The 23052-nt window shown below is 28.9% G+C and overlaps 2 protein-coding genes across 3 annotated transcripts in view; both read right to left on the reverse strand.

Moving 5' to 3' along the window:
- The window catches only part of Drgx (Dorsal root ganglia homeobox), a 41954-nt gene extending 20070 nt beyond the window's left edge, over positions 1–21884 (reverse strand). The window contains exon 1 of the mRNA XM_074241663.1: positions 21615–21884. The gene's annotated coding sequence lies outside the window, so the exon portion shown is untranslated. The remainder of the gene's footprint in view (positions 1–21614) is intronic.
- LOC141526680 (uncharacterized) lies at positions 5464–8243 on the reverse strand. Of its 2 annotated transcripts, none has more exons than XM_074241749.1 (4): positions 7192–8243; positions 6431–7015; positions 5961–6243; positions 5464–5890 (listed from the first exon to the last, which is right to left on the reverse strand). In XM_074241749.1, the coding sequence occupies exons 1-3, from the start codon at positions 7373–7375 to the stop codon at positions 6185–6187; spliced, it is 828 nt and encodes a 275-aa protein (XP_074097850.1). In that variant the 5' UTR covers positions 7376–8243; the 3' UTR covers positions 5464–5890; positions 5961–6184. The 2 variants fall into 2 exon arrangements, with proteins under 2 accessions (XP_074097850.1, XP_074097849.1); XM_074241748.1 differs by having other exon boundaries at positions 6431–7027.
- Positions 21885–23052: the final 1168 nt, after the last annotated feature.

Below are 23052 nucleotides of genomic sequence, written 5' to 3' on the forward strand. Positions count from 1 at the left end.
CGATGGCCTCTGAATATCTCGGGATTACCATTACACAAAATCGATGTACATTCCTGCAAAGTCAATTCACGTTCAAGCTTATTTATCCCTTACGCCAAGTTATCACTTCATTTCGGATAAAAATAGATAATAAAATACTTTATAACTTATTTTATTTATTTTTATCAGAAAATTTGATTATTAATAACTTTGTTTCAGAGAAATATTGTTGATTTATCAATTAAATTATTTTCGAGGAAATTCTGTCTTCATTCTAATTTTTTTTTTTTTTTTATAAAAAAAAGTTAAAAAAATTTTATTATGAGTATATTCAAATGTTAAATAGTATTTTTAGTAAAAAATTTTTAAGAATTAATAATCAGCCCAGACCGGGGATCGAACCCGGATATTTTAGTTATGCGTTAAGAGCTTTCTCTATCAAGCTACACTGAAAAAAAAAAATTTTTTTTTTCACCCAGGAAATCTTTGTCTCCAGTAAAGAAACTTATATATAAAAAAAACTTGGATAAAAATATTTTGTATTCTGCACGGAAAGAACAAGATGACACTGGATATCATCTCAAATTATACTCAGTCATATCTGTAGTGAAAAAAATTTCAGATAGTAGCTAAAAAAATCTAGATTATACTGCGTGATATCTGGATTATACTTATTGTAATCTGGTTTATACTAACTACTATCTAAAAATTTTTTCCACTCAGTATAATCTAGGATGTTATCCAGTGTTATCTTGTTTTTTTCGTGTGGGTGGCAAAAAACTTTTTGTTTTTATTTTTAATTGAAAATGATTTAATAAAATAAAAATTGCAATGGGCCCATAACCTGAAGTACTTGATTTTTTTTTCATATTTAAATGATATTTTGAATTGCAAAAGTATTAAAAAAAAAATTAGAACTTTTCCTGGACAATTAAATCGATAATTGACACTAAAAGTATTCATTGTAAATATAAAGAAAAAATTAAACGATTGGGGCGTCTAAATACAAGGCACTCTCATCGGCAGGGTCATCACTATTGCTTCCGTTTCCGGGAATAAATTCGTCATGGACCCGTGGCTCTGTGTAGAGACAGATATTCTTGTGAATAGAGTAAATTACCGAGGATATTCATGGCATAATGTCCTCGTCGATGCTCAATAAATCAACCAGGAGTTCATTGAGTGCAGTCTAGTCACTAGTCTGGCTTATTAACTATAAACACGCTCTAATACATTCATCATACATTGCGGATTGTGAGTCGGTAAATATAACAGAATGGAATGCATAATGCAAATTATACAACATTGAAAACCCGAAAGTATTTATACAATCCAACACTCTACTCAGAGAATGTACTTTAAAGACGATCCAATTAAACATTACCGACATACTCTGCTACACTCTATGCAAAGTTAACCTCCATTAAATACGTTTAGCAAACTACGTCTCAAAAATTAACGATACCAAAATACGCTTAATTAAATTTACATCCTACATCACTCACATCTGCATTGTGCGACACTATTCTTCAAAATTTAAACATATATTCTAATTTTTATATTTTTTTTTATGTTACTGTTTCCGTCTAATTTTTTTATTTGTTTATTTATTTATTTTGAAAAACGAATTTATAATTTATTCTGTAGAGACCAAAATTTTTTTCGTACATAGGTTGGATAAGGAAAGATATGTTCTTCAAAAAATAATAGTTTAAAAACTTAAAAACACGCTTTTTATAGAAAATCGAACTAAAAAATAGAAAATAATTTTTAATTAAGAATAGTGTTCAAAATTTCAATAAATATGAATTAATAATAGTTTAAATAAAAAAAAAAATGTATTTTATTTTAAAAAAAGCCTGGGGTGCATGGTGTCAATAGTTATAAATATTTTATTGACAGATATGAGTAGGATTGTCATTTGGATAATATCTTTAAAAAGCACCCCACGATTTTTTTTTAAATAAAATTTATTTTTTTCTTATTTACACTATAATTAATTTATATTTATCAAAATTTTTAACACTATCCTTAATTTAAATCTATCAAAATTAATTTTCTATTTTTTAGTTCGGTTTTCTATAAAAAGTGTGTTTTTTAGTTTTTTTAAACTATTATTTTTTTATTACTTAATTTTTACGTAATTTGTTTTTGATTGATTTATTTTCTATTTGTATATATTAAACTTTGTAAATAAGGCTGTTATTTTGGCATAACTCATTTTGTGAAACTATTATTTAACATTTGAATACTTTTTTTGCTCGGATTGTTCTTTGAAAATAATAAAATAAATTAAAGCTTGCCCGAAAAAATTTCCAGAAAAATTATTTGTTATATTTTAAAACAAATAAATTTTTTTTTGACCTATTACTCAGCCTTTGAAAAGTCATTGCTATATTTAGTGTTTATTGCTAATAAAATAAATTATTTAATGAAAAATTTGTTTAGAAAAATTACCAACTTCTTTTCTTATTTTCTATAAATCAATAATTGCTCTAAAAATTACGATTATTAAATAAACAGATACAAAATTAATTAATTAAAAACACAAATTATCAGGAGAAGTTAATTTAATTTTTAAAAAATAATTAATAATTTATTTTCTGCACAAAAATTACGAGCTTCTTTGAAAATTATTGTATTTTCTGTCCCAACTTGCACCCCACGCTTTTTTTGAAATAAAATATATTTTATTCTCATTAACACTATAATTAATTTATATTTATCAAAATTAATTTTTTTATTTTTTAGTTCGGTTTTCTATAAGAAGCGTATTTTTTAATTTTTTTAAACTATGATTTATTATATGATTTATATGGATAACACAATCCAAAGTTAATACGCTTTTGTATTTTAAATTTTATTTATATTTATATTTTCATTAATAATAAACTCGACCCGCAACCCGACCATATCAAATTAATTCTGCTCATGTATTTTATAAGTTAATTCAAGCCAAACAATGACACAGACAACTCCCGACGCACATGTATACGTTACTTGATATTACACACGAAATGATTGATCATAATTAAATTTATTAAATAAAATTAAATAAAAACATTAACAATAACTCTTGGTCTAAATTTTGATGGTTTAAATTGTGTACACTGGATATATTTTTATTTTTTTTTTGGAGACATATTAAAGTAGTGTTATATTACATCAAGCTGGATTCACTTATATTATATTATGCGATGTATTATATTAATAAAGTAGTTGAGAATGACGGTATCAATTAATCGCATAATTGACCGAAGAATTAAATACCACCATCGTTTGCTGTGTGTGTGTGAAATCAAGCGTATGTGCAGTCGGAATTGCACATACGTCAGCGCTCAATAATTTGGCACGCGACGTTAGATATATTATAAGATATTAATTTTATTCTTTTTATCGCGAATACATGAAATATGTGGCACGAATCCCAATTAAAACGTAATTGGTTAATTGTTTTTGTTTGGTGTCTGTCACGCGTTCACTTATTCTTAATAGTTGTAAGACGGGGCAAGTTGGGATAGAAAATACAATAATTTTTAAAGAAGCTCGGAATATTTGTGCAGAAAATAAATTAGTAATTATTTTTTAAAAATTAAATTTACTTCTCCTGATAATTTGTATTCTTAATTGATTAATTTTGTATCTGTTTATTTAATAATCGTAATTTTTAGAGCAATTATTGATTTATAGAAAATAATAAAAGAAGTTGGTAATTTTTCTAAACAAATTTTTCATTAAATAATTTATTTTATTAGCAATAAACACTAAATATAGCTGTGACTTTTCAAAGGCTGAGTAATAGGTCAAAAAAAAAATTTATTTGTTTTAAAATATAACAAATAATTTTTCTGGAAATTTTTTCGGGCAAACTTTAATTTATTTAATTATTTTCAAAGAACAATCCGAACAAAAAAAGTATTCAAATGTTAAATAATAGTTTCACAAAACGAGTTATGCTAAAATAACAGCCTCATTTACAAAGTTTAATATATACAAATAGAAAATAAATCAATCAAAAACAAATTACGTAAAAATTAAGTAATAAAAAAAGAATAGTTTTAAAAAACTAAAAAACACGCTTTTTATAGAAAACCGAACTAAAAAATAGAAAATAAATTTTGATAGATTTAAATTAAGGATAGTGTTAAATATTTTGATAAATATAAATTAATTATAGTGTAAATAAGAAAATAATAAATTTTATTTAAAAAAAAATCGTGGGGTGCTTTTTAAAGATATTATCCAAATGACAATCCTACTCATATCTGTCAATAAAATATTTATAACTATTGACACCATTAGGGTGATTCAAAAAAAAAGAATATTTTTTTTTTCGTTTGGTACTCTGAAAAATAGGTTCCTAGACACCTCTAAGAAAGCCTCTCCAAGCATGAGTTCTTAATTGTAACGGGAAGGTCCTCCTTCTTACAGTTTTCTATTTTTTCTTATTATCAGATAGAAAAATTTATATCTCGCTTCCAACTACTTGAAAAAATATCTTGTTCCTTAGATTTTGTAGGAAATTGAATGCTCTACAAAAAGGTCTCTTACGATTTTTTCGTAAACCCAACCGTTTAAAAGATATTAACGGTTAAAGTTTGATTATTTTTGGGAAAATTTTTTATTTCTTATGAATTTTATAACTCAATGAAAAAAATCATTATGAATGATGAAACTCATAGTTTTGTAGGAAATTTACTGCTCTATAAAAATGGTCTCTTATGATTTTTCGATCAAGTTGAGCGTTTACGAGATATTCATCGTCAAACATCAATGCATATCAATTTTTCTAGTTTTTGATCAATAATTCGAAAAATTTCAATTTATTCTGTGAGTTTCAAGGAAATTTAGACAAATTTGAGTTTCTATGAATAGAAATATGTTATGAACTATTTTTTTAATTAGTTTTTTTAGTCTTGGACATGTTTGATTACATTAAAACAAAAAATTAGTGCATTTTTTAAATATATAATTCAATTTAGTGTGTTTCACATGTGTTTCACTTTTTATCGAAGAATTTATTTATTTAATTATCAACTGCCATATAATTTTCAATATTTTCAACATAACGGTACACTTTTACTGTAAATAATTTCCTCTATTGCAGTTTGGGTAGTTTTTTCGATGTTCTTTGATAATTTGCAATAAGTATTGGAATTGCTCTTCATTTTTGTCAAGCATTGATTATACTCACTAACTAATGCAACAGCTCGTTCTGCTGAATCATTAACAACTTTCAATTGGTTAAAGTATTCTTTATTTTCAATGTAACTGTCATTAGTAGGCCACGATTCAATATCTTTATCAAGGAAGTCATATGGTAAATCAAAGATTTTAAAGAGATTTAAAGACTTTTTAGAAACAAAGTCACTCAGACTTTTTGCGTTAATGAATTCAAATCGTTTTTATCAATTATAAATTTTTAGCTTTAGAATCTGTACCGTTACGAGTATTAACAGCTCCAACAATATTTTTTTACTTCCAATGAAACGGTATCGTCAAATAATGATAAAATGGCAAGTTCATCACTTAAATACCATAAATGCAAAATCATTTTTTCACAAGTTGCTGAAGAAATCAATGAATTGATATTTTTGTACTCGAATAAATTTTTCAAAAACTGCAAGTCATGATTAGCAGCAGTTGTTGCAGAAGTTGATGAAAACCAAGCTTTTAAATACAGTGTAACTATAAATATACAAATTTGCCGAAGACCGTCCAATTCTTTATTAGAAAGTTTAAATTCATTTCTGAATAGAAACATTTTTAAACTGTAAATTGCCTTTGCCATCCACCTAGCATGATGAATTGCACCAGGACGTTTGAAAAAAATTTCTTCTTGAGGCATTTCTCCAAGGAAAATCAACGACAATTCCAACAATTCTTTATAGTCATCTCGGGGTTGTAGTAACTATCAAAAACAATTAAAAATTTGTCAGAAACAAGAAAATTTTTTTCTTAAAATCGCAGTTAAATCATACCTGTAAGGATTGTGCAATTAAACTAGATATTTCATTTTTTTATCCAAAATGATATCAGCAACAACAGTATCTTCAATTCCAGATTTATAATTAGTTTTATTTATTTCATCCCATGATTTTTTAAATCTTCCGAACATTGGTACGTTTGGCCCAGATGACACAGGCCAATATACTTCAAATGCACTTCTCAATATGATCTCAAAAATGTGGTGACGATATGGTAACTAGATTAACTCTCTTCCCAAAGTCTTTTCAATTGCCTTACATGTACCGTTATGAATTCCTGTATAAAGAAAATAGATAACTATCGTTAAATTTAATATTTTCAACAAATTGTAGATTATATTTAAAATCCAAATGAGTAAATAATTCTCAATAATTTCAAAAGTGAAATTCAGTAAGCAATAAAAATTAAACTAGAACGTTAATAATTAAATATTTTTTAGATTAAATTATCATTGATAAGTTACCTGTATTAACTGCCGTCGTGTCAAAACACATCGCCTTAACATAATTAGTAATACCCCATTCACTCAATGTCGATAAAATGGCTGATGTTTGATTGTCTGCCGTCCCAGAATTCATTTTTGGAACCCCAAGTAATTGTTCGGTACCAAATGCAGTTAAAATAACTGGTAGCCGTTCCACAGATTTTGATCCAACAAGGTCATTCAGCATTTTTCCGTCCCAATGCACAACGTATTTATCGTGTGTCTTAAAGTTGTCATTAAGTCCTTTAGCAATGTCTTCTCTTTGAAGCATACGAGCTCGTTGAATTGAACTATAACTGAGCGTTGTATCTTCAATTTTAATACCTACTGCTAGTAAAACCGGAGCAATAATAAACATCGCATTTCTACTGCTGACATTAGCTCGGTCGAGTCCAAAAATGACTTCAGGAGTTAAGACATCAAGTTTTGCTCGTTTTGTCGGAATTGGAGGTTCATACTCTGAATCAGATCCAAAATTTGTAACTCCACTTAATGTATACGTAGAGAACGACTCTGATTTTTCACTTGGAACAATCGCATGACTGGTAGACGGTTGATCTAAGTCTGGAATAAGATCTGTTTTATAAATTAAACGAAGAAAATGTATAGAATTTATTCATTTTGATGACAAATAATTAAGAAAGGACTCCAAAAATTGTCTAGTCAAATGTCATCTAGTCATCTATGAAAAGTTACACTACTACCTGACTTTATAATAATTAAATATCTCAGATACTTACTACTCTCATCTATTCCCATCATAGTCGTGGTTAAGTTTGATACAGGTACATTATTAGAAAGAATCTCTTTATGGGTACCGAATTTTTGATCCAAATACAACTTTCTAATATTATCATCAAGCACTTTTAAGGATTTTTCGCTCACAATGTCGAATAATTGTTCAAGATCAGTCTGAAATTTCATTTCCTTTTGGTTTTGCGCTGAATTCTTTTTATCGAAATTTTTTTGTAATTTTAACCATTGACTGTGATAGCGAAGAAATTTTTTGACTGCATTAGGAGCTCCACTAGTTGGAATCTAATTTTTTCTCCACAGTTCAATAACTTGGTCAACTGAATTTTTAGCACTTTGTTTGATTGAATACTTTAAAATTTTAAGTTGGTAGAAAAACACACGCATAACCTCTTTCACTTTTGGTAACTTACGTTCCGAAATTCTTTGTAGAGGTATTCCGATAAAACGTATTTCTTTATTCATTGTAGGTTAATTGATGATAAATAAATTTATGTGATGATTATAAGACTTATTTAAAATGAATTATTTTATTACGTATTCAAGATGATCAGTTTTAGGAACACTGAAAATACGGTATTAAATGGGTAGATACTGAAGATAGTTGAGAGTAAAAAACATAGATGGCGTTAGTTTCAGAAGACAAACAGAAGAAGAAATGGAATTCAAAACAAAAATCCCCTCGAACGAAAATTTTATGTATATTTTGTGAAAAACAAATTAAAAATACGCACTGAACAAATTTCATAATAATAAATGACAACGCGATTAAGATTTTAAATTATTAAAGATAAAATTTTAAAAAAATATTATTAGAATAAAAACTTTTAAATGAATTTTTGAACAGAAAACATCTATAGGAGTTGCTTTTATAATAAAAACTCAAATTTGTCTAAATTTCCTTGAAACTCACAGAATAAATTGAAATTTTTCGAATTATTGATCAAAAACTAGAAAAATTGATATGCATTGATGTTTGACGATGAATATCTCGTAAACGCTCAACTTGATCGAAAAATCATAAGAGACCATTTTTATAGAGCAGTAAATTTTCTACAAAACTATGAGTTTCATCATTCATAATGATTTTTTTCATTGAGTTATAAAATTCATAAGAAATAAAAAATTTTCCCAAAAATAATCAAACTTTAACCGTTAATATCTTTTAAACGGTTGGGTTTACGAAAAAATCGTAAGAGACCTTTTTGTAGAGCATTCAATTTCCTACAAAATCTAAGGAACAAGATATTTTTTCAAGTAGTTGGAAGCGAGATATAAATTTTTCTATCTGATAATAAGAAAAAATAGAAAACTGTAAGAAGGAGGACCTTCCCGTTACAATTAAGAACTCATGCTTGGAGAGGCTTTCTTGGAGGTGTCTAGGAACCTATTTTTCAGAGTACCAAACGAAAAAACAAATATTCTTTTTTTTTGAATCACCCTAGACACCATGCACCCCAGGCTTTTTTTAAAATAAAATACATTTTTTTTTTTATTTAAACTATTATTAATTCATATTTATTGAAATTTTGAACACTATTCTTAATTAAAAATTATTTTCTATTTTTTAGTTCGATTTTCTATAAAAAGCGTGTTTTTAAGTTTTTTTAAACTATTATTTTTTTATCTGTGTATGAATTTCACTCAGGTGTAAACAATTTTCTAACAGGATTTTTAACTGGCGTAATTTTATCAACAGCCTGTTCAATTCCAGTAAGAACCATGTTCATTTAATGATGATTTACGATCTTAGTTTTTCCCATTATCAAGTAAGTCATTTGATTTTCATACATCGAAAAAAACTCAGTCTCCGACAGAATAACTCTGGACTTCGCAACGTCCAGTGAAGCAACGACAAAAAAATTACTAAGACTTCCTAGAACTTTAGTTCTTTCCTCGCATGAGCTAGGATCTCGTGTTTTCTCTTAGAAAAACTGCAGCGAACGATTTAAAATCTTTACTTTAACACCTAAAAAGAAAGCCATAATCTTAGTCTGATAACCTAAACAAATAAATAACTCAATTAATGAGTTAGTAAAAATATCAAAGAATGAAAATTGAATTTCTTAACATGACAGAAATTTTAAAGTGACGTCGTCATAATTCTTATGAATTAACGAGATAAATATAGCATAATTATAACTCAAATAAAAAAATTTAAGAGTTAAGTTAAGCATTTGTCCCGATAAATAAATTATCTATGTATCCAATTGACGCAATAACAATAATTCTTTATTGGACTGATTTACATGATGGAAGACAGTATGTCTTAACCGTTAATTAAAATGGGTTAGATAGATTGAACTTGGACGATGTGTGTCCATACGTTGTTTGTATAAATGATTAATTAATATAAATCAATTCGGTCAGTTGAGATTAACGAAGATTTCATTAGGGGCAATGTGAGGGTACGCTAGCCCGTCTTGTGACTTCACTTTATCCTTATTATGTACACATATTATATTAACTAAAAAATTTATATGCGTGTACATTGTACATAAATATACAAAATGCCACCAGTGAAGCCTGAGAGCCGATTAAAATTAATCAACCATCACAAAATTTGATGCAGCGCGTTAAGACCCTTATTCACAGATGACACAATTTAATAACCATCTCCACCATTCACTTAACTTCTTCTTATTCTTATTCTTTTTTTATCTCTTTCTTCTTCTTGTTCTATATTTATTCTTTTTTTTTCTCTATTTCTATTATATTAAATTCTTTAACATATCTCTCTACTCCGTTCGGGCTCCGAGCCGTTTTTTAGTCCGACTTTGTAAGACAGTCTACTCCGTGAGATATACGGCTCTTTCACATGGATCAAATTTAGCTATTTAGAGAAAGCCACTTTTCTTTGTATGACTTTTATCTTTTGCGAAATTTTTCCAACTTACATAAATACTTCTTATTAGATAATTTTTTTTTTTTTTTTTTTTTTATGTCAAATATATTATGTATAATAGTCTTCTTTTGAATTATATTCTAGTTACAGTAAAAATTTATTACGAATGGATAAAATTACTGGTAAAAAAAAAATTTTTTAAATAAATAAAAAAAAATAATTAAAAAAAAATTTTTTGATTAAATTTTTAGGTAAAAAAAAATTATTGAATGATAAAAAATTACAAAATGCATTTTTAAAAATTACCACAGTGTAATCTGTGGTGTAAAAAAATTTCAGATAATATCAAATATAATCCAGATTATACTAAATTATTTTTGTATTATACTCAGTATAATCTCCGATTCGACCAAGTAATTTTTCTGTTTATACCGACCCAGATTACACCGGATATAATCCGAAAAAATATTCCGTATCATTTGAATTATACTCAGTAGAATCTTGGATTATATAATTTTTTTAAAAAATTGTGATATTTAACTTTTTTAATTTATAAATTTTTTTGAAAATTTGTAAAGTTTGTCAAAATCAATAAAATTTTTTTTTTCATTATATTTTTGCAAACAACGATATGAGACCGACTACAACAGATAGATATTTAAAGACATCTACCTAAAAAATAGAATTTGTAACAGATGAAAGTCATTTGATGATAAAAGCTAAAAATCAATTTATTCTTGATTTTATTTTTAATTTTCCCAACTGCGAAATAAATTGAAAAAAGTATCAAAAGGCGATGAAAAATAGCTCAAATTAAAGATATTTATATGAATTTTAACATAAATTTGATAGATTTAAGCTATCTTTTACGGCTTAAAAATCATTTGAAGAAAAAGGGCCGATAAATGTTAATGTAAAATTTTTTCAAATTTTCAAAATCACGGTATTAATTAAAAAAATCATCAAAACCGGACAAATGATAGTTTAAATTGAAGGTAATTAGATGAAGTTTAAGATAAATTTGATAGATTTTATCTGTCTGTTACATCTGGAAAATTATTTTCATAAAATATACGAAATTCAAAATTTTTTTTAAATTAAAAAAATTTTCAAACACCCACAACTTGTAAACTAACCGGCCGATTTTGCTCATCTTCGAACTTGATCTTGGTATTGATCCACAGAATGAGCCCACAAAATTTCATATAGATCGGTTGAGAACTGTGGGCGCAATCCTGCTAACATGGCGCGTTATATCACATATGTATTTACATACATAAATAGAGATATAAACTTTTGAGCCAATGCCATTTTTCGACATTCCTCGATGAAATGAAACATATTATGAAAAAATTTTCTTAAAATAACGACGTGAGACTGGCTACAATAGATAGATTTCTAAAAAAATCTGAATTGTAAATAAATACGAATATTTATTTACAAAATTAACCTTTTTGAGTGTCAATAAATGGCTGAATCATATAAATAATCACAGAGAGAATAACAATCAACTCAACCAACAAATACATAAAATAATAAAATATATATATATATCCTGTATCAATATACGTAGCTTTTATCGGCATATAAATAGACAAAAACAGTAACGTTTATTTAACGCTCATTTTCTCGATGCATTGATTGAATTAATCTGGCAATTTAGCAATTACGCGGATGAGTTTGTTTGATGGCGTCCTCACTGGTGGCGTTCATCGATCACCAGAGGATCAGTAGATGTGGCGCGTAAATACACACCATTACTTTGTTAGCCTAGTACATCCATGTTCCACATGTCATAGTATATATATATACTCTAAGCTGCACACATTTCATTCGGAACACACACACACACACACACACACACACACACACACACACACACTATGCGAAGTTAAAACGTTTGGTGTGTGCGTGTAATAAAATGTGAAGCATGCGTAACCGCGTGGCTCGGGGCACTGATTCAACGAGCTCAATTGGTGCACCACCAAACGCTAAAGAGGTGGAGAGTCCTATTGATTCTGTAAATTACACAGTAGCAAAATGTATTTATAATGATAAATCAAATTCAATCTTCGAAATTATTAACATCAACATCAACATTATCTTCGTCCTTGTCAATCCGGTTCTGCATTTCATTATCCGTTACGGATAGAGTTAAATATTCAATTTGTCGATATCATTTTACTGTTTGTAAATATTTTAGTTTCATTAATTAAGCGTTATATTTTTCGATAACCGAGAATCAAAGAGTGTCAAAAGGTTTATTGTTTATTTTTCAGAAGCATTTCATTTAATGTCAATAGAAGAAAATGTAACACCTCCCATACGTTAATATTTCAAGCAATGTAAAAAATTTTATCAGTTTAGATAAATTAACTCTTTCATTATACAGAGAAAAAAAAATTAGTTTAAATAAATGAGCAATGTTGTAACAAGAAATTAATTTGTTGAAAATTCTCAATTTTGTTTCTTGTCTAGAAAAATCCAAATTTTTCTCACTGAAACTTTTTTTTTTAATTAAATTAATTATTTAAAGATAGTATTTTAATTTTCTTCAAAAAGTTTATTAATTTTATTAACAAAAAAATTTTTTTAATTTTGTCTAAATTTTTCGCCAATAGCGGGAAATATAAGTTTCAACATGATATTTACATTTTTAAATTTGGAGCAAATTTGAAAGAGATCTAGCTGGAATATTATAAGTACCATTAAGAAATAAGATAATTGATCATTAATTTAAAAAAATTTATGAGGTGTCTAAGTACACAAAAAATAGAATTTTTTAAAGTTATAGTTTCTAAAGTTTAGTTTTGAATAGCCCGCTTCTGCTTGAAAAAAACTGTACATTCTGGTAGAAGTATACTACCGCGCCACCTCCTGGTGATTTTGAACAACAGGAAAGAATCCAACAGCCCAAGTATAATCACAGCTGTGATTAATGTTTATGATTAATGTTTAATGCTTATATAAATTTATGCTTAAAAAAATAAACAATCCGGCTGATCGAAGGGTAGAAGGTAGAGTTTAACTGCCGAAGAAAATATATTTATTATAATTAAACAAAATAATATTGAGCTAAGATTTTTAAAAGGGTTCTCTGCAGTGATCATACGGAAGGATTGAAAGAAAAATAAAAGTAAAAAATAGGATTTTTAAGAAGTTATAGTGTTTACAAGCCCATTCAGTTCTGAGAAATCAACGTTGTACGTCGTCGAATCAGTTATTTTATATAAAATCTTGACTAATCGATTACGGAGTAATTTTAAGCTGTTTGGAATCATCTTTCTTCGTAATAGTGTTATCTTGTTGGAGTATATTATGAATTTTAGTCATAAGTTAACTCGAAGGATTCAAAATCTTTACTTTTACTCCCGAAAAATGCGCCATAATCTTAATCAGGTAGCGTTAATAAAAAAATGTGAATAAATTAGACTTTTATATAGGGTTTGAACGCCCTCTTGTGGTCCGATGCGTGAAATAAAAAAATAACGAATTTAAGATTGTTTGACAGGCATTTAGTCGATTTATTGATAATTTTTCCTGCAAAAATCTGATAATGTCTCGGTCTAATATAAGTTCACTCAAAAGATTCAAAATCTTCACTTTTGCTCATGAAAAAGACGCCATAATTCTAATCTAGTATTGTCAATTAAATAATAAGGATAAATATGACCTTATACTATAAAAAATTTCATATATATTTTTATCTTTCGTTAAAATATGTGAAAAATTAAATATATAATTTTTTGACAAGTAAATTAACAAGATTTATCAATAACTCTATCATGAAAATTGAGTGAAATAAAAAAATCATACTCAAAGTAAAATAAATAAAAAAAGCTCTTTTGGTTTTCCTAAACTGTTGGTCAGCAAAAAGCTTTTCTGTCCCGTGTCACGAGATGCAATCGGAAAGTGCGGTAGAGGTTGGAAACCTCGTTGGAGCTTGGAGCGCTTTAATCGGCGCGCTTCGCCATTAATAATTGCCCGCGTCACAAATGAATTTGCCGATCAGCGGCGGTCCAACGAGCTTCTGATCGGCCCCTTTCTCTCTCTCTCTTTCTCTCGTATATGCAGATTGTGAATAGTGATAAGCGGGGGTGGTTTCAGAGCTGCGCGCGCCGATACCTTCATTTATTAAAACCCCTCATAGCACACGGTGAATCCATGGATTTGCAAACTGTATTAAGCTCGTTCCCTCGACAATATTAAAACAGGACGGTTACGGGGAAAAAGGACATTAGCTATCGGATTCCGACTACCAATATCCGGCTAATGGATCACCGTTTTTGTTTCAATTACAATTTCGTCAATTTTATTTTCACCCGCCCCCGTAAAAACAACTAAAAACTTTATTAATATTTATTGACAGTAATAAATTTAATCTATCTTTTTTTTCCCTCGATTTTTATCATTTCCGTTTCGATTAAAATAAAATTTTACTAGACGGCACCTAAAAGCTTTTTTTTTTTTTTCGTACTTTTCTAATTTCTGCGAATCTAATTCATTGAATTGCACGAGGAACCACTTAAAATATCAAAAATTCCGTGCTTATGGTCGAACAGTAGATAATTTTAATTATAAAGTTATATTTTAAGCATTATAATTGATTTAAAAAATGATCGGTCAAGAAACTCGAGCCAAAAATAAAATTTTTCTGCTTCTTTTTCTTTATTTCAATGTTGGTAGTATGAAATATTAATTTAATAGCCAGATTTTTTTTAAATATAGAAAAAAAGTATGGAAAATCCAAAAGTGCACGCCTCATAATTCTCCTCAATAAAATTGATTAAAATAAAATTAAAAAAAACAGAAAAATTCGCTATGGTTTTGTAATGAGCCTTATTGAAGTTACTCTAGATAAGCGGGGATGTATTTATTACAATTTATAATCAAACAAAACAAAATTGAGCTGAGATTTTTGAAAGGGTCTTCTAAAGTGATCATACAAAAGGATTGTGAGAAAAATCAAGGTAAAAAATAGGATTTTTAAAGAGTTATAGTGCTTACAAGCCTATTAACTTTTGAAAAATCAACTTCGGGAGTTTTCAAAACAGTTATCATTCTGTTAGGGCGATATAAGTAAGAAAAAATCAATTTTAGTTTCGAGAAAACTGCTTTTTTTGACCTACCGAGATCAGAGCACTACCTCAACGTTTCGCTTATGAGGCGTGCAATATAAATAATTTAAAAGTTGTATTCTTAATTAATGATTTTCAGTGAGTAAGATTATTTTTTAAGCGCGGTAATAAAAAATCTTTAAAAAATTTGAAATAAAACCATAAAAAAAACTTATTAATTAAAATTTAATTCTTCTTTTTATATTTTATATAAAAGTGTAATTTAGATGAAAAATATGAAAATATACACAAAGAAACAAACTATTTGTAATGTGATTGGTCAAATATATCATAAGCACGCAAATATATGTAATTCTATACTAACATACAGACGCGCGCTTGCGCACGCAACGTAAACTATTCATAATTATTTTCTATCAAGTGTCGTTCGAGATCGCCGCAAGGTGGCGCAGCAGTCTACATGTTTATACTATAATCCGATAGATGGCGCCTCTTTAGCAAAAAGCGGGCTATTTGAAATTTAATTTTTAAAAACAGAAATAAAATATTTCTTATAACTCATATGAACTTTAAAAAATTAAATTTACATTCGAACAGTATATATTTCACTATCAATAATTCATTTTTTTATTTTTGTAGATAAAATTGGTAATTCTAACCAAAAAATTTCCATCTAACCTTCCTTTTACTTGATATATATTTATAAATCCAATGAATATTGACTGAGAATATTATTGCACGGTCATAAATTCCGCCCGGAAAACGATTTAGCAAGGAAGCTAAGAATAAATCTTGTAAAAGTCGAAAGGCGTAAAACACGAGGTGGGAAAAAGGATAAAAAAATGAGATGAGGGTCGAGAAAAGATGTATATGTACTTAAACAGCGCTATCGCTTATATACGAACCCTTACAATGTACCTGGAAACGCCATCTTTCTTAGCTCTTCCTGATCTTTATGTTTTATTTTTTCATACCGATATTTATTGCTCCAGTCGGACATTATTCATTTTCAAAAAAGTCCAACGCTAAAAACAATTTTCAAGAGCTTTTTACTATTTTAGAGCGTTAATAACTTCGATTTATTCATTAAATAGATGGTATCAATTTTATCGCATGAATTTATTATAAATGTAATCAAGTTTCAGGTCAGAATGATGTTTTATTAAATGGTGCATTAATTTTAACGAAGAGGCTAATGTCAAATTAATTAAAAAATTTATATTAAATAACTTACTTTATTATTCATAAGTACATTTAATGTGTTATTTTATTTATTAAATATATATTATGCATCATGTGTGGAATGAGCGATTGATAAATGACCGCTCGCTTTAATTTTTGTTAGAAAATTTATTTACAATTTTCATAAAAAAGAGAATGTTTTTTTTTTTAATTTTTTTTTTTTTTTTTAATTTTTACTGTTGTTTGAGTTGATTGTTATTCTCTCTGTGATTATTTATATAATTCAGTCATTTATTGACACTCAAAAAGGTTAATTGTCTAAATAAATATTCATATTCATACAATTCAGATTTTTTTAGAAATCTATCTATTGCAGCCTCTCTCACATCGTAATTTTAAGAAAATTTTGTCATAATATGTTTCATTTCATCGAGTAATGTCGAAAAATGGCATTGGCTCAAAAGTTTATATCTCTATTTATGTATGTAAATACATATGTGATATAACGCGTCATGTTAGCAGGATTGCGCCCACAGTTCTCAACCGATCTATATGAAATTTTGTGGGCTCATTCTGTGGATCAATACCAAGATCAAGTTCGAAGATGAGCAAAATCGGTCAGTTAGTTTACAAGTTGTGGGTGTTTGAAAATTTTTTTCATTTTAAAAAAATTTTGAATTTCGTACATTTTATGAAAATAATTTTCCAGATGTAACAGATAGATAAAATCTATCAAATTTATCTTAAACTTCATCTAATTACCTTCAATTTAAACTATAATGTGTCTGGTTTTGATGATTTTTTTAATTAATTCCGTGATTTTGAAAATTTGAAAAATTTTTACATTAACGTTTTTCGGCCCTTTTTCTTTAAATAATTTTTAAGCCATAAAAGATAGCTTAAATCTATTGAATTTATTATAAAATTCACATAATTATCTTCAATTTGAGCTATTTTTTGTCACCTTTTGATACTTTTTTCAATTTATTTCGCAGTTGGGAAAATTAAAAAAAATCAAGAATAAATTGATTTTTAGCTTTTATCATCAGATGACTTTCATCTGTTACAAATTCTATTTTTTGGGTAGATGTCTTTAAATATCTATTTGTTGTAGTCAGTCTCATATCGTTATTTTCAAAAATTTAATAAAAAATAAATTTTACATTATTGCTTTTTAATAAAGTGTTTTTTTTAATATTTAAACAAAAAATCTACCTATCCATGTCGGGTGTTTTTTTTTTTTGATTATTATTACATCAATGAGTATTTTCTATTTTTATAAAAATTTATTTTTTTATTTCTTATCAATCGATAATTGCTCCAAAAATGGACATTTTCAAATAAACTTAGATCGTAAATTGATCAATTATAAATAAAAATTTCAATCAAATAAAAAAAAAAAAATGTGGTAAAATTACATAACAAAAAACAACGAAAGGCATAATAGCCAGTATCAGTGTGATGACGTTTAAATGAGTTGACCATAAAGCGTTAATAATTGAAATAAATAAATGATAATAATAATGGGTATAAATTGAAATGATCGTAGATGATGCTCCAGCTTGGGTTTATCATATTGACCGGTTGCGAAACAAATTGATGGAAATGGTCCACTGATTAAATTCATTCAGTTCTAACGTTAAACATCACACACATATGAGGATGAGGACACATGGACGTGGATCAACGAGGAGACCAGGAGAGTGAAGTATGCTCAATCTAGTTACAACAACTTATAAATTTAATATTGACTGAAATAAGAGGGCAAGGAAGTGGCTCGTGGCACTTGGTATTATCCAAGATGACATTTAGCAATGATTGATCAGTTTATGTCTGTTTTTATTGTTATAAATAATAATAATATTCTGCTGGAGAAGCTTCGCCGATTATCATAAAAATCAGACAGCTTTGCCACCCGCTTAGAAAATATTTATGTACTAGGGTAGTAAAAATATTTTTACAAAATTTTTTCATTTTAAAAATTTCTGGTAAATATTTACAAGTCCGGTCTAATTTTCATTTTCATTTTTTTTAACGAAATTTCTATTTGATTTTATTGATCTATTTTTTTTTTTTTTTTGAAAAATACATAAAAAATAAAAAAATAAAAAAAAAAGTTGATTATCACAATTTTAATAAATTTTACAAATTTTTAACTAGATTTATGAATTTTTTAGAACATTATGATATTCAATTTTTTTTTTTTTAATGTATTTTTCAAAAAAAAAAAATTTTTTTTCAAAATTACCAAAAAAAAAAATAAAATGTTTTTCTTCCTAATTATTTTCTTGAGTGAAAAAAAAATTTTTTTACAATTTGATGCTCTCCAAAAAAAAATTGTTTTTTAGATTTCATCAAAAAAAGCAAGTAAAAAAATTTTTTTTGAATTTTACCAAAGTTTGACTTGTAGAAAATTTAATTTTCTACGAAAAAGCTCTGACATATTTTTTTCTTGTAATTTCAATAGGTAAAAAGTTATCGAGGTTAAAAAATTAAATTTTTAAATTCCAGTAAAAAATTTATTTTTACAATTTTTTTTTCAAGATTTTACAAAGAAAAAAAATTAAAATGAAAATATAATTTTGTAATGTAAAAAATATATCCTAATTAAAGTTAAAAATTATTTCGGCAAAAATAGATCCAATAGTGCAAACATAAATTTTAATATGTTTTTATATACATATGTAGATTGAACATAAATATTTTTTATGCGGGGACATTTTGAAGGTCAGCAGAAAAACAGGATTCGGAAATAGAAAATTGTAAATTTGAAGTTTGAAGCAGTTTTACGTGTGTGCTGGTAATACGTAGGTACTTTCAGCATAAAGTGTTCTAAAGGAAGTGTCCACCGTGCCGCGTCGCAGAAATAAACGGTCAGTGACGCGCGGTAATGGCCGACATCCTAATCCTAGCCCCCTACAGTTTAATGGCATATACACACTCGGTAAATGATAATACGCTAACTACACTACATACTCTGGAGCACTGCATGTGCCTTTTTTATCATTACCAGTGATGAGTTAAGAGCGTGGATGTGTGCAATAATGAGACCAGACTCACCAGGCGCTACCGTCGTTCTACATTGTGACCCTCATTCCAATCTTTTGACCTTTGTAGAACCAAAATTTGTGGCCATCAAGAAAATGACAATTTTTAAAATGCAATTTTGCGTTGAATTGGTAATTGGTAATTGGTTAATTGGCTGATGTAAAGAGGATCTAAAGATTTGTAGATTTATTTGGTTGATGCCAGAAAATCTTCCAATGCAATTGATGTAGGATTGTTAAGACAGTTCAATATTTAAAACTGTTTTAATCTAATTTTACAAAAATTTGAATTTTTTATCAAAAGCTCTTAATAATTAGTTATTTAATTTGCTGGAGAATTGCAAGATAAATTTAATGTCAAAAGATGTTACATGATTATCTTGACAGTAAATTTAAGACAGTACAATATCAAATTTGGTAAAAAATATAGGAATTATTTGACAATCAGTTAAAAATAATTGAAAGTCAAAAGATGTTACTGTCTAATTTGAACCGAAATTCATTATCAAATGGTTTTCTTATCTAATTTGGTAAAAATTGTAACAATTCGATATCCAAAGATGTTACATTCGAATTTAAACAAAAATTTGAAGACGACACACTTCCAAAAACTGTATTTATCAAATTTGGTCACAAATGTAAAGATGTTAGATTCTAGTTTGAACAAAAATTTGAACATTATTTTTAATCAAAAGCTCTTTTTGTTTCATTTGCTAAAAAATTGTAAGAATAATTTGGTGTCAAAAAATATTACATTATAATCTGAACAAAAATTTTAAGACAATACAATATCAAAAGCTGTATTCATCAAAATTGATAAGAAATGTAGAGATATTTCTATGTTCAAAGATTTTACGATCTAATTTAAATTGGAATGTAAAGACAATTCAATATTGAAGGATGTTTTAATAAATTTTGGTAAAAAGTTTGAAGATAATTTGATATCATTAAAAATAACCCAATTTTTAATTTAAAATGAAATGCAAATTAATTTGGTATCAAAAGTTGTATCCATTCAATATTGATGAAAATAACAATCTAATTTAAGCAACAATGTAAAGACAGTTGAATGTACAATTTCATTAATTTGCAATTTAATTCGAATAGAAATTTGGAGATTTTTGAAAACGTAAAAGCTTTCGAGATTAACAAGTGAAAATTTATAAAAATTAAATTATCAGAAGAACAAAAAATGAACAATTGAAAAGATTTGAATAGAATAAAAGCAACGGAGACTAGCGCCAAGAATGTAAAAAATCTATATTAAGCTCATCGCCAATTGAATCAACGAGCATTTACCAGGACATCATTTTAATTCACGCAGTTGATACGTGATTAATTTCATCCAAGTAGCTCCACATAATAACTATCTTGGTGAGGAGCGCGACATTGTGAAAAGTGACGTCAGTAGGTCAGGACCCGTTTCGTTGGTACATTCTAAAGCATCATCTGCGGGCTGTTGTTTATTGTCTTAGTCCCTCTCCTCTCTCTTTCAAAGTTAGTGTTGGGTATGTGTAACGTTCGTAATATAAGTTAAGATTTAAGTGTACAAATTACACTCATGAGTTTAAGAGAGAAAGGTTATACTTTAGAATAAGATGGAGGAATGAGGGCGGCGGAATCCCGCAGCTGCCCGGCTACCAACACAATAATATCTAATTAATTTATTAATGAGGTTAAGTTGGTAGTATTGGACGGCAGACGTGCGCCACTAACTCGCACTAGCAGCACTAAGTTTATTAAATTCCTTCATCGAATTTAATTTATCATATCATGTATCCAGTGAAAACATTTAATGCAAGGCATATTCCATGTCTTAATGGAAGGGCTATTTTTTGATGGCACAATTGCAACGATTTCTCCTAAGAGGCCTGGATACTTCAGAATCTTTAATAACTCTATTAGTCTTACATTGGACAACGAAATAAAAGGATAAATGATTTGTGGTAAAAGTTCCGATGAGCTTTAGTGCTGGCGAAAAGCTTATCCACCCGCAGACAGCTGCCTCTGTTGATGCCAAGTCCCCGGAGATTCCTTTCTGGGGATAAAGTCTCACTAAAATTGTATCTGACAGCTATCTTTATACCTTATACCCGTCATAATTTATAGTCGTTAGGATCTTTTGCCAGTTTCTGAGCAAAGCTAACGCAAAAAGTACGTGACCACTTAATCTTAGAGGACAATGACGTTCCTGACCTGACATAGGTTGGACAAGTTGCTTTTAAGCTTTAAAGAGGTGAAATAACCAGAATAAATACCTTGATAAGTGGTGGACTGTGCTGTGAATAGTGTCCGGTTGGTGGGCTCGCAGGAGGCTGAGTGCCTCCGGGCGAGACAGCACCACCGCCGGGGGTGAGAATCCTGGACTCGTGGCTGAACAACACTTTTCCGATTTCCACCGCGACTTCGCGGAACTCCCAGGACCTCCAGATTCGCCTGCTATCCTGGTTGAATTCGTCGTTGCTGCAAGCGTCGTTCCCGACGCACTTCAACAAACCTTCAAATCCCGTGTCTGAGGATGGTGACAACAAACGGTAACAATAATACTACAACAAATGGTAACAATCCAACATCACCTGTAGCAGATTACCAACAGACACACCAGATTATAACTGATTTGAATATGTCATTGCACCTTTGTCACTGAATCCACCGGTAGTATCACTATCACTAATTGGTGGCACGGTTATAATCTGAGACAGACCTGAGACGACTGGGTTAAGATCTGAAGAAGCTTTGCCCGACAAGTATCAGCGCGTGTCTATCCAGATACAGCATCCACTAACTGGACCGAAAGCGTGCGTTTGATAGGCGTGCCGCGCTTGCGTCCTCCATAATGTAGGCGGTGATCCACATCACGTCCCCACTTGCTGTTACACTATAACATCTAACAGCACGACAGATAGTTCGACACGGATACGGAAGGGGGTGAAAACCCACGTGGTTTTATTGGCCAAATAACGGAATGACAAATACACTTATTTCGGTAATGCTGTCACTCGGCAATTGTCAGCAAACATTCTATCTCTTTTTGTTTTGTTAGATTTGCTTGTTTTAGCTATTTAAGCAGTTATGGGACGGAAAATATTTCTCCAAAAGTCATCCTGGATCAAATTGCCAACTTCTGTCTTCCAAATTTGATCTTATAATTGACCAAATCATTTTGATCATAATCAGAAGCTCATGATCAGGTTCTGATTGTAATCAGAAGCTCTTGATCAGTTTTTGATACGTTAAGTTTGATAAGTTTGAGCAACAAGGTAACCTGATTAGAAAAAGGCATTGACTGTCGCAAGGATGTCTGGAGTTTTGGCTCCCAGATGACATTACGTGTAAAACAGTAATGGGATGTAATGCAGACGGAATAGAGACGCAGACACAAGATAGGAGTAAGGGTTGATGAAAAGGACAGGACTCTGAAGGGATTAGGTAGGGATGTCCAAGTGATGGGAGCAGCAGGTACTTTGGGTGAGCAAAGGACAAATGGTGGGCGCGAAGAAAGGGGAGATGCTAATACATAAAGTAGCTTAAAGTAGAAAATTGTGGAAGCGTCGTGATGCTTGGTGATTGCGTTACCTCCGGGCTTTGATTTAAAATGCAACGAGGGGCATTACGGAAGTGAGGCGAGGGAAGGAGGCTGCTATGAAAGCTCAACTACTGACTGTGGAACCGAAGGGAGTAAATAGGGACGCTCTT

This window comes from Cotesia typhae, unplaced genomic scaffold, assembly GCF_013202065.1.
Source record: "Cotesia typhae breed Kobodo isofemale line unplaced genomic scaffold, CoteBio_Ctyphae contig_36, whole genome shotgun sequence".
NCBI lineage: Eukaryota > Metazoa > Arthropoda > Insecta > Hymenoptera > Braconidae > Cotesia > Cotesia typhae.

Coding starts and splice junctions, on each gene's coding strand:
- LOC141526680 (XM_074241748.1), bottom strand. CDS start 7,375: ATGAAATTTCAGACTGATCTTGAACAATTATTCGACATTGTGAGCGAA. Junction 7,028..7,191: donor GATGGGAATAGATGAGAGTA/GTAAGTATCTGA, acceptor TTTATAAAACAG/ATCTTATTCCAGACTTAGAT. Junction 6,244..6,430: donor CACGACGGCAGTTAATACAG/GTAACTTATCAA, acceptor TTCTTTATACAG/GAATTCATAACGGTACATGT.